We start from the raw sequence: 16,242 nt of genomic DNA on the forward strand, positions 1-16,242 counted from the left end.
ACACACACACACACACACACACACACACACAAAGAGACATGACCACCGTCTCTAACTGCAGCAAGCCAGAAATGGTCATGCGGTGTGTGTGTGTGTGTGTGTGTGTGTGTGTGTGTGTGTGTGTGTGTGTGTGTGTGTGTGAAAAAGGCCTTTTTGGCCAAAAACTAAAATGTTAAGCAGTAATCTCTGTCTCCATATTACCCTGTCTACCACCGTTAAGCTCTCTGTTTTTCAAATCTCGTCCGATGCAGTCCCTAACGATCAGTCTTTCCTTCTCATCCTGTATGGTAAGTCTCCCCTGACCCGCGGTTCTGGGTTACTTTCCCGAAATCTACCCCTTTTACTACACCTCTCCACTTCTTTTCCTTCACTTCTCTAACTTCCCCTTCAACCCTTCTGCCTGAAGAAGGAGCCACTGGCTCTGAAAGTTTGTCAATTACAACCGCCTTTTGTGTGTTTTCTGCCGCCACTTAGGGAGTAGGTTTTTTATCTAACCAGTTAAATATATTTGTCATTAACTGATTGTTTTTGTTGTTAAACGAACATCCTTTATACGATACCTTGTATGTAAAGACTGCTTCATCCACAATGCTTTCCCCACAATGTAATCAATGCAAAAGATCCATATCATAACAAAAATTAAAACTATGTTTTTCATTATTATTATTATTATTACTATTATTATTATTATTATCATATTATTTTATTTTTACTGTCAAGTTCTCATTCTACTGAAATACCATTTCACAACACAAAAATTTCAGTAATAATGTTTTCAGTTTGTAACACTTCAGAAAGTCATCAGTTATAAAGTAGCAATATACTACATTATTTTAAGTCTGATCATATTATTATTTCTTACAGTAAATAGTACACGCATCACTGTAAGTATAAAGCACACACTACAAATAATGCTGCCTACCAATCGTAGAAACATGGTTAAGTCTTTAAATGTAGGGAATTTATTAAACAAAACATTGGTTACTCTATACTGTTAACTTACTGTGTACAGTTCACTGTGCTGTCTCCTAGAATTTTATCCACAGCTACAGAATTGTTGCACAAGCTCTTTTGTTCCTCACATGGCTACTAGAAAACATTATTACAACAGCAAGTAAGGCACCTTTCATATCTGCCTGAAACATGCCTCCTATCTTACACGTGCCAGAGCATTTTCTGATGCAGCAGACAATTCAAGTTCACGAACTATTCCCACTCTCTCCTTCCATGTACTAAACAACAGAGTAATATTTTATGCTTGTGATCTGATAAACCTGCTTGATTCTTTACTACTGGTACACAGTTACGCTTTTGTAGTATTGTCACCAATCCACAGTTATGCTGAAAATCATCAGGAAAATATTCTTATGTTGACAGAGAGTAATTAGTAATAGACCCAACTCTACTGTGACAGACTGTGCACACAAAGAATCTCTTTTAGCAGCAGCAGCAGCAGTAACACAGGGTGTTTGTAAATCTTAGTGTTTTAACACTTTATAATATTTATTACCTTAAACTTCCAATTATAAATGATATGTCAAATGAAAGAGCAACTCATCAAACAGTTGCGTTTGGCACCAGTGCGCATGCGCAGCATGCAATGTTTCCGCCACAGTCCGCTACACAGCGGTAGTAGCGAAGATGGCGACTAGTGAACAGAAAGCGTTTTGTGTTTTGCAGTTTGCGAAGATAGAATCTGTAGTTACTGTGCAACATGCATTCCGGCTGAAGTTCGGTTGTGATCCTCCAAATGATGATAACATTCGCAGATGGTATCATCAATTTGAAGATACTGGCTGCCTTTGTAAAGGGAAGAGCACAGGACGACCAAGAGTTAGTGAAGAGACTGTTGAGCGAGTGAGAGAGTCGACTACTCATAGCCCAAAGAAATCAGTCTGGAAGGCTAGTCGTGAATTACAAGTTTCTGTGTCGACTATTTGGAAAGTTTTAAGAAAACGCTTACAACTATGTTCTTACCGTTTACAGTTATTACAGGCTCTAAAGTCGGCAGACCATGGATTACGTGGCAACTTCAGGAACAAAGTGTTGCTACATGACGATGAAGATTTTCTGGATCATGTTGTCTTCAGTGATGAATTGACGTTTCACCACTCACAATGTGCGCATGTGGGGCTCAGAAAATCCTCAGGAGGTGGTACAAATGCAACGAGATTCCCCTAAAGTGACTGTTTTTTGTGCCGTATCCCGACAGAAAGTTTATGGGCCTTTCTTTTCTGGTGAACCTACTGTAACTGGCACTTGTTACCTTGATACACTAGAGCAATGGCTCTTCCCTCAGTTGGAACTTCATTTTCCAGCACGATGGTGCGCCACCTCACTGGCTTAGCAAAGTACGCGATTGGTTGAACTTCACTGTACCCACGAGCTGGATAGGCCACAAGGGGTCCAATGACACGGCTTGCTTTGCATGGCCTCCGTGCTCACACGTCCTAATGCCATGCGATTTTTTCCTTTAGGGCTTCATCAAGGATAATGTGTATGTGTCTCCACTACCTCCTGAATTAAGAAACCAGATTGAAGCAGCTGTTCCTACAATCACTGAAGACACACTTATCAACGTTTGGGATGAACTCAGCTATAGACTTGATGTTTGCCGTGTGACAAATGGTGCTCACATTGAACATTTATAAGGTTCTTGGTAAAACCGTTTGAGTTGTTCTTCCATTGGACATATCATTTATAACTGTAAGTTTAATATTATAAATATTATAAAGTGTTAAAATCCCGATATTCATTTATAAACACCCTGTATTAATAGTATTAGTAGAAGTATAAATACAGTACAGTATCAGCATCAACATAATCAGCAATGACACTGTTAACTAAACAAGCGAAACGGGAAAGAAACTCACAGTTCAATGCTTGAAGGGGAGCTGCTACTACTGTCTATGTCACTGGATTCTGACTTGTGTTTGCGTTTCCTTTTAGTACCAAACAGAGCTTCTAAATCACTGCTCTCACTGCCCGATTTGATATCTGAACAAGAATCTGAGTCCACAATACGCTTTCGTTTCTTCTTCCTGTAATATGACACAAAACAAATAAATGTTCTAATTCAACTAAAATGCAGCTTCATGTTTTTCATTGAAAATTCTGTTGTATGTTTCATATCAAAAATATCAATATCATACAATTATCAAATATTTCTAACCACAAAAAAAGGGTGAAAACTTGAAGAAAATCACACACACACACACACACACACACACACACACACACACACACACACACGAGAGAGAGAGAGAGAGAGAGAGAGAGAGAGAGAGAGAGAGAACACTGTTCTCATTGCACAACTTCCAATATTTTAATACAAATATTTCAGATAATCTGGATGAAAGTTCTCATTAACACAGTTTTTGTTTCATTTTACTCCTGTGTGTGGCATCCTGCCTGACAAAGAAAGTGAAGCAACTAATGTCACGGTCAGCTGTCAATGTAACTTTGTGCATACATATACCATTGGCAGGTATGTAAATCACTACAGTTGCAGATGTGTGTGACAGATAGGGCAGCTACCAAAATACATTCGTGATGTGAATTTTAAAATTTTTCCGGCGAATTGACTGTTCAAACAAATTTCGGGCTTGCAGCCGGTCGTCGTTCAATACTTCGCACGATATTTCAACTGGGCACCTGCCAGTCATCTTCAGGTGAGCTGTCGCAGACTGGCGAAAACGTCCTCTGTTCCGCAATATATAGCGTACTGTAAGTATTCTGCCCATGCGCCGAAAACTTGATAGTTGAACCACACTGCCTGCCGGCAGCGCCCTCGCTAGTGGAATAGCAGAACTCAGTCGCTCTCTGCGTTGCTGTTTGCCACGGCCGTCGACGCACTCTGTCGTCTTCGATTTGAGCAAATCGTGGAGATGATGGGATTCCATGCACTGTCCAGCTGGTAGCCGCTGTCACGGTTTAACAGATTTTCTGCCAGTCGTATTCGTGATGTTAATGTTTAGTGTTGTTCTCAGGACTAGTTCATTATATAAGAGGCATGGACAGTGTTAGATGATGAATGATCACTCTGAAGGACACAGAGGTGCTACATACTCATGTGAGGTAGCTTTATCAGCACCCAAGTTTAGAAGAGCCCTCCTTGTGGGTCTCCATTTGACTGGCTGTTTCAATCGTGCAATGTCCAGATTTGTGGGGCATTCTGATTGGACAGCGGCCCAATGTTTGACTGTATAGGAACTTGAGGACAGGTGAACACACTGTCAAGGTTACAGCTGACCATGTCTGACCACCACAGGGAAGGATCACTGTATTCTGCACCAAGCACATCATAACCCTTTCACATCTGCAGCTGTCATCTGGGAACAAGCAATGGACTCCCTGAAACATTCTGTGCTGTCTTGACCATTGGTCAGAGACTAACAACAGCTGGTGTACAGAATTACCATCCCTTGCATACGCTGCTGCTAACACAACACAAACTGCTGTATTTGGAGTGGGGCTGTAACTGGAAAGCCCAAATTGTTGATGAATGGCATCACAGCGTTCAGCAGCTGATCACAGTTCTGCATTACTCCAAATGACCACGGTCGGCAGGTACACTGGTGATCTGGTGACATGTCCCATTCTTTTGATGTTATGGAGAGGCACAGTGATGTTACTTGCTGGTGTCATGGTGTGGGGAGGCATCAGGTATGACTTCAGGTCATATACGGTGGTTATTGAAGAAAATCTGGTGGCACAATGGTATATCGTTGACATACTATTTCCCCATGTGGTATCTCTAATGCACCAGTATCGTAGCACCATTTTTCAACAGGGCAATGCTCAATAACACATGGTGTTTGCCTATGAACTGTCTGCATGATGTTGAGTTACTTCCGTGGCCAGCAAGATAGCCAAGTCTGTCCCTGCTAGAACTTGTATGAGACCAGCTCGACGTCAGCTAGGTGCTAATGCCACAATATCAATGACCAGTAACAACAGTTGTGGGTGAACTGCTTCAGAAGAGGATACAATAGCTTTATGACACCTTTCCCAATCAAATCAGGATGGTTCAGGTCACAAGGGAGTACAATATTACACTAATAAGTGGGATCATACTATCAAGTACTTTGTAAATTTGAAAAGAAAAAAATTAATTGCTGAAATACCACCACACACTCACTCAACACGAAGTTTAATCTCCTCTTCCCCTTCACGGTGCTTAACTTTTTTTGTCAGTCAGTGTAGTTCCTGAGTTTCATAAATTATCAGCTTCAAGCAACTGGGCTCGAGGCATTGCCAAAAATATGCCACACATATGTCAATAGAAACTGGCCTGAGCTTAGTACATTCTACTGCCTTGCTTTTGACACAGAATAGTTAACACATTCCAAGAAAGTTCTTATGCCAAGTTTTTATATGGCACATGGGGAAAATGGGTATCTACTAAGATCTGTCAAACCGGGTTACTGGATTTATGAAATTTACAGTTAGTTATCTACAGAATGTGTTGCTATTCCTCTCATTTGACTTTTCTGCTTTGCCTCTTTTTGTCAGCATCTTGTGTTGACTTGGATAATTTTACCAGAGAAAGAGATTGATGGAAGAAGTATAACAGGCAGAGTTGTCTTTCAAAACAATAAGAACAAGGTGAGAATTAACTACTAAGGTTGGTGAAATTTGCAACACCAAGGGTACATACAACTGAAATGTACTTTACAGCACAGATTAGGATTACACTATTTCATAACTTTGAATAGTTAGTATAACACAAAGCTCCATCATGTACTGAAATCAGAGCCTTTGAAAGTTATAGTAGCAAATATGGCCTAGATATGCCCCTGGAGGACAAGGGGATGAGCATTGACTTGCCAAAATAAGGCATGCTGAGTTGCATGAAAAAGAGGGAGTGCTTAGGGGCTCTAAAACTTTCCTGGTCCAGTATTTAATGCTCAGAATGTTTTGAATTGCTGTTATATCACATAAAGCCCCAAAATATCACATTTGGGATTTGCACGCTGTGCTGCTCAACAGTGCATGCTGCCAGATCGTCAATTCCGCAACATGTTACATATATGTGGCCACTGTAAGGAACATATCCTCGTTTCAACTCAGTAAATGAGGATTGAGCTGAAGTCATTAGTGTAGGTGATTCTTATACAAAAAAAATATATATTTGTTACATATACTGAGAGATATTAATTTCAAGTACTGGTAACATATTGGGTGGGAGGGATGGATGCTCAAGTGAAGACAGAGACTTGAAATATGTCCAGAGCTGAATGCAGGAGTTGTACAACGATAAGAGGAAATGAAAATAAGTTAAAAGTTAATAGTATTCCATTAAGGAAAGACACCTAAAAATTGTTCCCCTTGGACTATCACTATGACACACTGAAAAAGGACTCATCTGAAAAGACCACAGTTTGCTACTAAGCACACCAGCAATGACATTCACATATTCATCAATGATTCCAATGGACATGGTTTATAGAATCTGATGCAGCGGGATGCATGATCCCAGTGCAAGCAGTAGTGGACAGCATTGAACCACTGATATAGAGGGGCCCCACCCCATACAGTTATCATTGAACTAATAGTATGGACGAAACATGTGGTCAGTTACGGCAATGAAAATAAATTGCTATCATCCCACACTATGATCACATTGTGTTTTTTTCTACCCACTTGCTACTACTAAGGCCCTCCCCTATCCACTGGTTCCCCAAAGCTGCCACTCTTGCAGCAGCATGCCTTGTGCAAGCTGCAATGCCAAAGCTTGGCAAACCGATGGGATGAGACCTACCACTTTGCTTTGTTCAATCTGTCACATGCTGATTCATAGTCTTCACATCAATGATGCACAGTGGCACTTCCTTTCACATTATCAATATGTTTTATGCTTTTTCACTGATTGAGCTAAGTGTAATTTTGATATAAAAGAGGATTGCTCGAACTAAATATTCACTATCTCTCTGTACTTTTAATCATTTATTATTGTACAGTGTTCTACACATAATTTGAGTTTGGATTCATTTGCACAAATCTATCTAGGTGTCACAACTTTTGTAGGCATTTGTGTCTTAACAAAAAGACTTCTTACTAGAGAAAGAGAGAGAAAAGAAAGTAAAAAGTTCAAAATCTGTTATTTTCTACTTTTATGCCTTTTGTATACATCAGATTTTCTAAGATTTTTTAAATATCAGCAATATATGAACAGAAATTAATCTCTCTATTCTCTAATCAGTAAGGTTGAGTTTAAATTTTTGAGTAATTTAGTGCCCACATCAGTATGTTGTCATCAGGTCAATACGCATGAGGAAAATTTCTTAGCCTGCTGCACTCATGGCACTGACACCAATCAACTTCTTCTTCTTCTTCTTCTTCTTCTTCTTCTCCTCTCTCTCTCTCTCTCTCTCTCTCTCTCTCTCTCTCTCTCTCTTTTTAGCAAACACAATAGGTTAAATCAAGTGTCAATTTTCACCGCAGAAGAGCTTTGTATGCCCAGCTCTTGAAAAGTACTTGTGTGTTTTCATTCAAATGGATAAAATGGAATAACATGTTACCATGGCATTCTGAAATGAAAATTCAACCAAAGTTGGCACAAATTATAAATACCATGAGTAAGATGGGGAAGGCTTATTTCATTATCAATAAATGGGAAATGGGTAGTTGAATTTGAACATGATGTGGATGAAGATGATGCAAGAAGGTCAACATGTCTGAAAACTCAACACTGCTCTCACAAATGAAAATACTACAAAAGTGCACAATATCATAATGGACTATGTGGTGACTAAGGATGAATAAAATACTTGACGCCACATACACATCACGAAAGAGTATGGTGCTCGTTACATGGGGAACTTACTATGAGCAAGATTTGGTTAAATTTATCGAATGCTTACCACAAAGCAAATATCTTGGCAAATCACTACTTCATTTCTACAACAGAACATATGCCCATGTCCACCCACAGTAAAAAAGATGCTAATCATGAAATCAGTTGAATTCTTAGAATCCTAACATCGCTAAGTCAATTCACTCTATCAAAAGGATTATTGTTAATGTTTTCTGGGATACGAAAGGGATTTTCCACATTGATTACCTTGCAAAGAGCAAAACAATAACTAACAAATGCAATCCATGTCATTCAATGCAATTCATCAGTTGATAGGGATGCTTTGGTCATGGAAAGACCATTGTGCAGATTGTTGTAACATCCACCTTATTCAGCTTATTGGCACTCTCTGACTTTCAACTAAGCTTACATCCAAAGAAACACGACTGTAATGAAGTCCTGTGAAAAAGGTAGGGCGACCGTACTATTCATACAGTCCTAGCTAATTCACTGTGAGTTGACTAATGGGAGTGGCATAAATTGCAGAACCCTTTACGATCACTCCCATCAGCCACCCGAGTGTCAGCCTGCAGTGTGTTAATAGTAGGTGGATATTATACTGTTCTTCCAGAACTACATTTTAGGGAATTAATCAAATCATTGGGAAAGCACTGGACATAGTACATGAAGCTACAGGGGAGAGAGTTTCAGAGCATTGCATTGTTGAAAATCTTTCAATGCCAGGTAGAAATTTTCACCTTGCTTTTATGTGTCAATAAGACCGTACAAATACAAAATATTCTAAGATATCATTAAAGTTACATACATTGAGGAAAAATACACATTCATTACAGAAAATCAACTGGAGAGATTATTGGAAATAAGCATCACCCTGAATGAATTTCTCATTAGAGCACATGTAATACAGTTATTAGCAGCTACGAGAAATAAATTACTGCAGACTGGAAAAATATCAATATTAAAATTATTAAGAACAAATGAAAGTTAAAATGAAGATGTATTATGTAGAGGCAAACATAATCACAAAATTCTTTATACACAATAAGAAGAGGAAAAGTACAGGAGATGACTGTAAGATGTTTGCTAAGGTAGTAGAAAGGAGTGACAATGCGTCAACTGTGGATCTATGCATATGTGAGTAAAAAACAAGTATATTAAGAGATTAAAAGGCTGTGGGGAAAATGAAATTGAGGCAAACAACGAACAGGAGATAATGGAAGGTACATGCAAGGCCGGTTCGAGAACATTTTTCCACACAAACAGCTTATTTGGCACCACCCTCCCCCTCTGTAAACAAATCTTGCACTGGAGTGTTCCTCTCAGACTGGCACTCCAAATGACCACTACTAATTCAGATAAATTCTCTACAGAAATCTTACAGGCGTGGCACCTCTGGACCCTTCTCAGATTGGTGCACCAAGTGACGGCTTGTGTCGCTTGTGCCTTAAACCGGCCCTGGGTATATTGGCAGCATTGGGGTAAGCTACAGTGCTGAAAAGACAAAGGATAAATTAAGCTTAAAGAGCATATTTAAATATGCTTGTTTGTGGTGTTGAACACAATTTGCAATGAAGCAGTAAAGAGTAGCCTTCACCAGCATGCATCTCTTTCAGAACACAGAGAATGTTGCACACATACTGAACATGACTTAGTAATATACTCTGCATTTCTTCTGAACACAATTTGCAATGAAGCAGTAAAGAGTAGCCTCACCAGCACGCATCACTTTCGGAACACAGAGAATGTTGCAGGCATACTGAATATGACTTAGTAATATGCTCTGCATTTCTTTTCTACCTAACATACTCACTCTTGGTAGTATTCCTCATCTTTCTGAAATTTGGGCATGCCAACTGCACAAAATTTCCTTTCATGTTTTTATCGCCTTTTTCCTCTTTTTATGCTCCATACAAACAATCTGGATACTGGCACAACATAATCTATGGTTGTATCTACATTTTACTAGTCATGTGTATATTTTCATTTGCTTGTTCCCTATTTTCATCGGTTTTCTTTACTTCTCTTCATTTCACTGACTTTTCTTTCTTATTGCATTAACACCACTCAACAGTTATAGAATTTACTAGCTCTTCTCCTGATAGGTCCTTGTCTACAGGACAATATTGGATCTCTGAATTTGCCTTAATGCAAAAAAATATAAAGTACTGAACGACATCAGTATTCAACTAGTTACATTGAGATTTTACATTAACTCATTTCCTATATGTATATAACAAAATATGTCTTTCTAAAAGCCCACTGATAAAGACAAAATTATTGACACGACTAATTTGAGTGTAAAGAACATATTTGCATCATGATGGACCACAAATACCATATTATTTGCCAGTCCTTTTCTCAGTGATTATCATTTAACATAATCCTTATGTTAAATTAATCAACTGATTTCATTGAATTTGGTTTATCTTTTCAAACTCAATTTTCCATTTTCTGTTTTGCTGTCTAGTTTTTATTACACACTATTTGGTATCACCTAATGTGAATGTGAACAGCTCCTGTTTGATGATCCTCCACTTTCTCCAAAATAAAACCACAGCACACACCAAGACTCTACAAAACAACTTTAATACCACTGGGTGTATTGCCATTCTAGCCCGACAGTGAGGTTTATACCTCAAAATGTGTCAAGAAATTTTGTAGCTGGTAAGTGATCTCTGTACAACATTTTCATATTTTTGAAACAGTGAAGGTTGATTAACAGTCAGTACGGCTTTGAATCAGCCGACCACCTGCTACACATGCCCATACCATAGTCTCTAGTGTAATTTAGTTCTATATTCACTAAGAAGACTAATGAAGTTTTAATTAAAACTGCTACATTTACGCTGACTACTGTTCCCACAATCTGGATCACTCTGGATCTCTCTTCAGATCTGTTCTATTATTTATTTTCAGTTTACATAATTGTGCAATGATTGCCAAAATAAATTTATCATCATCTCACAGTTATTCTTTCTCGTATCACAACAAACACCTGATCAGTATTGCTTTTTCCTACAGAAAATTTTCCCACTTACCAGTCATTTTAATGTGCAAAATCTGTTACCACTGTTCTGAAACTTAGCAGTAAACCCTATATTTCAAATTTAGAAAAATCTTCTGTTTGTTATTCTCAGATGAAAAAAAAAGCCAGCAAACTACATGGGAAGTGGAAAGGAAAAGTATTTGAGATCACAGACCCCTATTATCAATCTTAACATTTATGTATCCCAAGCGATTACAATAAAATCAAAAAATACACAAATATGAATATTTACTAAGCAGGAGAAAGGAAGCCAGCCCTCGCAGCATTTACTACATTCATGCATGACTCTGAAAGAAACATGATGTCTTACCTTTGGATCAACGGAGTTGCGCCAGATGGGCTACAACGCAAAGCAAAGTGGTTTTCATACAAATAAACCACATAAAACACAGTTACATTTAAGAATAAATAATAAAAATTTGCTAACACAATGTTTAACAAGTTTTCCACCACAATAGGAGTGATTTTTTTCCTACTTTGTCATAATAGTTCAGTCTACGAAGACCACCACATGAATACATAAAGGACATAGCACTAACTTTTTATCATACATATCCAAGTTTCACATTAAATAGCGTTTCAAGCTACTTTCACAACTTTGTAAAAAAGAAAAAAACCACACACATTTCATTGCATTTCATACATGCATAGAATAACTAAAAGAATCACATGATTTAACAGCATTTGAAGGAATCTGTCTACCATATATGATGCATGAGAATGGTGGTTGTAGCACAGCAAAATCCACAGAAAGTCTTATTTCATTCCCTGCTTTAACTACCCCATTGACGAAAAAGGTGGGCCCTACTCTATCAGGGTCTGAGTGACCTGCAGCAACTCTTTCTCGATCTTCCAAAAGCTCTCTCTCTCTTTCCTTCCAGAGTAAGGAACAAGCATTTATGAAACCTAGAAATACTTTAGTGCTGGCCAGCCAACTGTCTCTCTATAAATTTACAGTTTTAGTAAGTGGGTTCTTGTTACAATACAGCACTGCTGGTCATTAAAAATGTTTAACCATGAACACAATGTAGTAAGTCAAGTACTATTACAACTTTTAACATGATGTTCACAGTTGTTCCCCGTGTCACACCAAATACATAGCTCCAACGACTTCTTAAAATTACTGAACGGCTATCAAATCTGTGCAGCCTCTTCTATAATCAAATCCTAACACAGGTGGTTTATATTCCTGTCTCTTTTACTTGTAGTTTGTGCCCATTCTCCAGAGTATATCATGCCTTCAGCTAATTGTGCTGCACAGCTCACTTTTTAGTGCATGTTCTCAGTGACAGTATAAAAACAGTTTGTGCTACTACTGTGCTCCCAAGGAATATCGCACATACCTGGCATACTAAATGCACTGTCTTTAATAGGACTGTATAATTCTCCAGATCTAGAGTGGTTTAAAACATTGTTATTAAGCCATACATACAAGCCACAGAAAACAGAGCTGAAGAAATTAGCTGTGGTGAAACAATACCTGGAGAATAGGCAAAAAATATAAGTTGGAAAGATGAGAATCATTGTCACCTGTCACTTTATTAAGAACAAATGTACTGCTAAATTCACACATTGTTACTACAGTATGTGAAAATACTGGTCTGAAACATGTTACTATAGTTCAATTCTTTTATCTTGGCAGTTTGCGCATGCCCGCCCAGACGCGGGACATTGCTGGGTTGCCAGTTGTATGCGCCAAGAGAAGCAGCGCCATTGTATAGTTCGCAAACTTATGTTTAGGGGGGGAGCGCGCAGTTTATGAAGTAAAGCCACCACGGCCGCATTAACCCTTTCGCTGCTACAGAGACGTGCTCCTTGCATTCCGCGCTGTGCGTGATTTTGTCATCATTGCACTGCTCGCCTGTGCAGACACATGGTGTTTCGACTGCTTTGTCACACTTTATCATTCGATTTCACAAAAACTATTTGGCCCAAAAATTTGATTTTTACACATCTTCTTGACTGATACCTTCCCCCATAAATGAGTTAATTTTGTTTCGATGTTCAACGCAGTTATTGTGCAGCATTAGATGTAGTAAATCATAGCATGAAATTTTGAAGAGTTTGCAGAGGTAAAAGTCCATAGCGTATACTTTCTGTATGGTCAATTTTAGTTGCTACTAGAAATTTCAAAAAAATACATTCAAACGAATAAAATTCATGAAGTAAGACACTTCGATATCGTTTTTAAATAAAGAAAATTTAATAACCGAACAAGGTTTGAACTCAGAACCTTTCGCTTAGGAGCCACTCACTTTAACCATTACGCAAACGCATCTCGTCATTCACGAGAACTCCCGGAAGACTTTAAAATATCATGCAAAATACCGACAAACACTGTTGGTACGACTATGAATTAAACACGTTTCGTCGAAGTACAATAGGTAATAAACAATTACCGCTGTTCTTTATTGCGAAAAAGCGGTTAGTGAAAATGATACAAACACCTTTCCGTGATATCGCCTGAATCAGGAGGCTTATTGCTTGTTTGGTTTAATTAATTAATAGAATACGAAGCAATTGGTATAAAGAATGCTTTTTCCAAACTTTCTGTAAAACAAAGTCTGCTATCAAGACATTGCTTTTGTTCAATTACTTTATTTACGACTGAACGTTTCTAAAACTGAAGACACTCGTCCATGCTCTGCACTGCAGTCGAGCTCTGGCAACATCGTTCTCTGTTCATTGGCTGACTGTGTTTTGTGACTTCAGATGCGCAGAACGAACCTAAACTCGTCCGCCATCGTAAATGACGCGCACTTTAGCATGTTCAACAGACTTCATCAAATTTACCCATACATGCTGGAAAATACATGACTTGTCACAAATAGGCCTCTGGCACTAATTTAAGACAAGACAAGATAACAGTATTCAAGCTATCTGCACAATCATCTGCAAGCAGAAACTAAATTCAATAATAACTAGCACCACAGAAGAAGATGATGTAACTGGTTTAGGTTAGCAACTTGAACATTTGAAGGAAGCAAGAATGAACAGAGACTTTTACAGCAAAAATTTTTATGGACAACTGGGCTCGACTGTGGATATCTAGCGGATATTCTATACATTTGGAAATTGACTTTCTACTGCTGAATACTGAAGTTGTGTACAATTTCACACACACCTTTTGAGGTAGACATCTTTATTTGTGAGGTTGACTGCAGTTAACATTTGGTATGCACGTTCTTCCTATGGAAGCCACAAGTTCTTCCTGTGGAAGCCACAATCACTCGCTAGTGGCAGTTTCAGTAGTTTGAGGCAAAAGTGGTCAACAACCACAAGCAAATTTTCCATGATGCTGGGTGTACATTACTGAAAAGACTGTCAAGTGTGTTTTACTTCCTTATCCCCTATTTGTATACATTTAAAGTGAGGGCATGCGGCATGTGGGAAAGAGAGTGGAAAGAAATACGATAGCACAGAGGCTGGTAATACTCTGCAGTGTGCTCTTCCCAGAAGACTGGAGTTAATGGAATGGATGTGTGGTAGGTACATGGGACCTAATATCCATCATAACAATGTGCTTTCCACATAGAAACTTCAGCAGTCTCCTCCTCAGGATTGACATCAACAGACTCCCCAATGTATTCACACAACTCACCATCAGAGGTTGATTTAAAACGTGATCAGCTAGTTGCTTTGAACAGGTGACTTAGCTAAATGGAACACCAATTTACTACCACCACCGCCCCACACATTAGGAATGACAGCAACCATCATAATTATTACAAACATTTAAAAGGCAGTGTAACCTGCATATATAATTAAGTATATTGCCATGGAGAGCTTCTGTAGCAACCCACGTACTATCAAAAAACATTGCTATATACATATATATTGCTTAATCAGATTATTATGATGTTTTACTCAGCAGATGTGCTGCTTTTGTAATAAGTAATAAGTTGCTGGCTGCATGGAACAGGGAAAGGGGGGGGGGGGGGGCGGCAAGAGCATTGGGGAGGGGGGGGGGGGGGGGGGGGGGGAGATCTGGAAATAAATTCTAGCGATGAAACTATCAATGGGGAACAGACTCGACATACAGTGAAACTTGCTCAAAACGGAATCATCTGTGACTAAAATAATTTTCCAAATTGCACAAATTTCTGGATTACACAAAACTCACTGGGCTACGTGACATTTGTCAGGTATCAAGCACAAAAATACAGTAAAAATTTTTAATTATGCGTATGCTGTATTTAGGTACCTTCACTCCACAATAGTAGATGTTCATTTATTGTATATCGGACAATAGAAGACTGGTCTATTACACTAACTGTTAAATAACACAGCATTTCTATATTTTTACTCGAACTTTAAATTTGTTTATTACTGTATGTATACACATATTATTCCCACGTTTATTAGCTTTGCATTTCACTTTTTTGCCACATATCAAGGAAGGAAACTTGTTTTAATTTCCTTTTCAAAATTGTTTTTTCTGGGCAATTTTTTGCGCTATACGATAGTTCCAACAAGCTGGGAGAATTTGTGTGTGCTGCAAATTGCATAACATTGTTTACGCATGCAATGGCTTCTTCAGGCATATTAGTTTTTCTAGAGACATCATTTTGCTCCTCTTCTTCTTCCTGTGTTTCTTCTTCATCATCCTCTGTGTTGTGGATTTCTATTAAATCTGTTGCTGAAGAGAAAGTTGAGCGAGTAGAAAGAAAGTCATCGCTTCGAATGTAATCATCTGCACTAAATGAGATGTTTCGCATTTTCATTAATTCAGCAATTGCTGCTGCATTTTCTTGAACTTTGTGGCCACGGAAGCATCTTGTTCTTGACTCACAAACCCCACTTTGTTGAAGCACTTGGTGACAGCTGTGGGTTTTGTTTCCTTTACTGCCAAGCCAATCCAATTTATTGCACCCATGACAGACACTGACCGTGCAAGAGCAAACACACTTTCGGCTTCTTCAACACTAAGAATAAGAGATTGCATCAGTAAACGCCTATAATGACACTTGAATGTGTAAATAACCCCCTAGTCCATGGGTTTGTGAGGCTAGTTGAACCTGGAAGGAACAAAGCCAATTTCACATTTTGATAATGTTCCTTTTGGATAGCAGGTTGCATTGTCTAGGAAATGGAGAACTTGATGATTTTCTTTTTTTCATTTTGGCATTGAAACAGCACAGCAATTCTTCCATAAGCTCACTTACCATCCACAACTTCTTATTGCTTCACCATGTGACTGGAAACTTACTGACGCCTGTGTTTTTGAAACAACGTGGTTTTTCTGCTTTTTCAATCACCAGTGGCTTCTCCATTTCACCTAACATGTTTCCACACAGCAGTACAGCAAGTCTTTCCTTCAACAATTTTCCACTGGTGCACTTTTCACTTCGAATTGCAAGCGACTTTGAGGAGAGCG

The 16,242-nt window shown here is 38.6% G+C and overlaps 1 protein-coding gene across 1 annotated transcript in view; it reads right to left on the bottom strand.

Moving 5' to 3' along the window:
* Nucleotides 1–16,242, bottom strand: part of LOC124605988 (transcriptional regulator ATRX homolog) — a 493,634-nt gene that overhangs the window by 272,473 nt on the left and 204,919 nt on the right. The window contains exons 15-16 of the mRNA XM_047137952.1: nt 11,176–11,205; nt 2,874–3,041 (exon numbers count right to left, since the gene is read on the bottom strand). Of these exons, the coding sequence (XP_046993908.1) occupies nt 2,874–3,041; nt 11,176–11,205 (198 nt within the window). The remainder of the gene's footprint in view (nt 1–2,873; nt 3,042–11,175; nt 11,206–16,242) is intronic.

The sequence above is a fragment of the Schistocerca americana genome, chromosome 3 (genome assembly GCF_021461395.2).
Source record: "Schistocerca americana isolate TAMUIC-IGC-003095 chromosome 3, iqSchAmer2.1, whole genome shotgun sequence".
NCBI classification, from domain to species: Eukaryota; Metazoa; Arthropoda; class Insecta; order Orthoptera; family Acrididae; genus Schistocerca; species Schistocerca americana.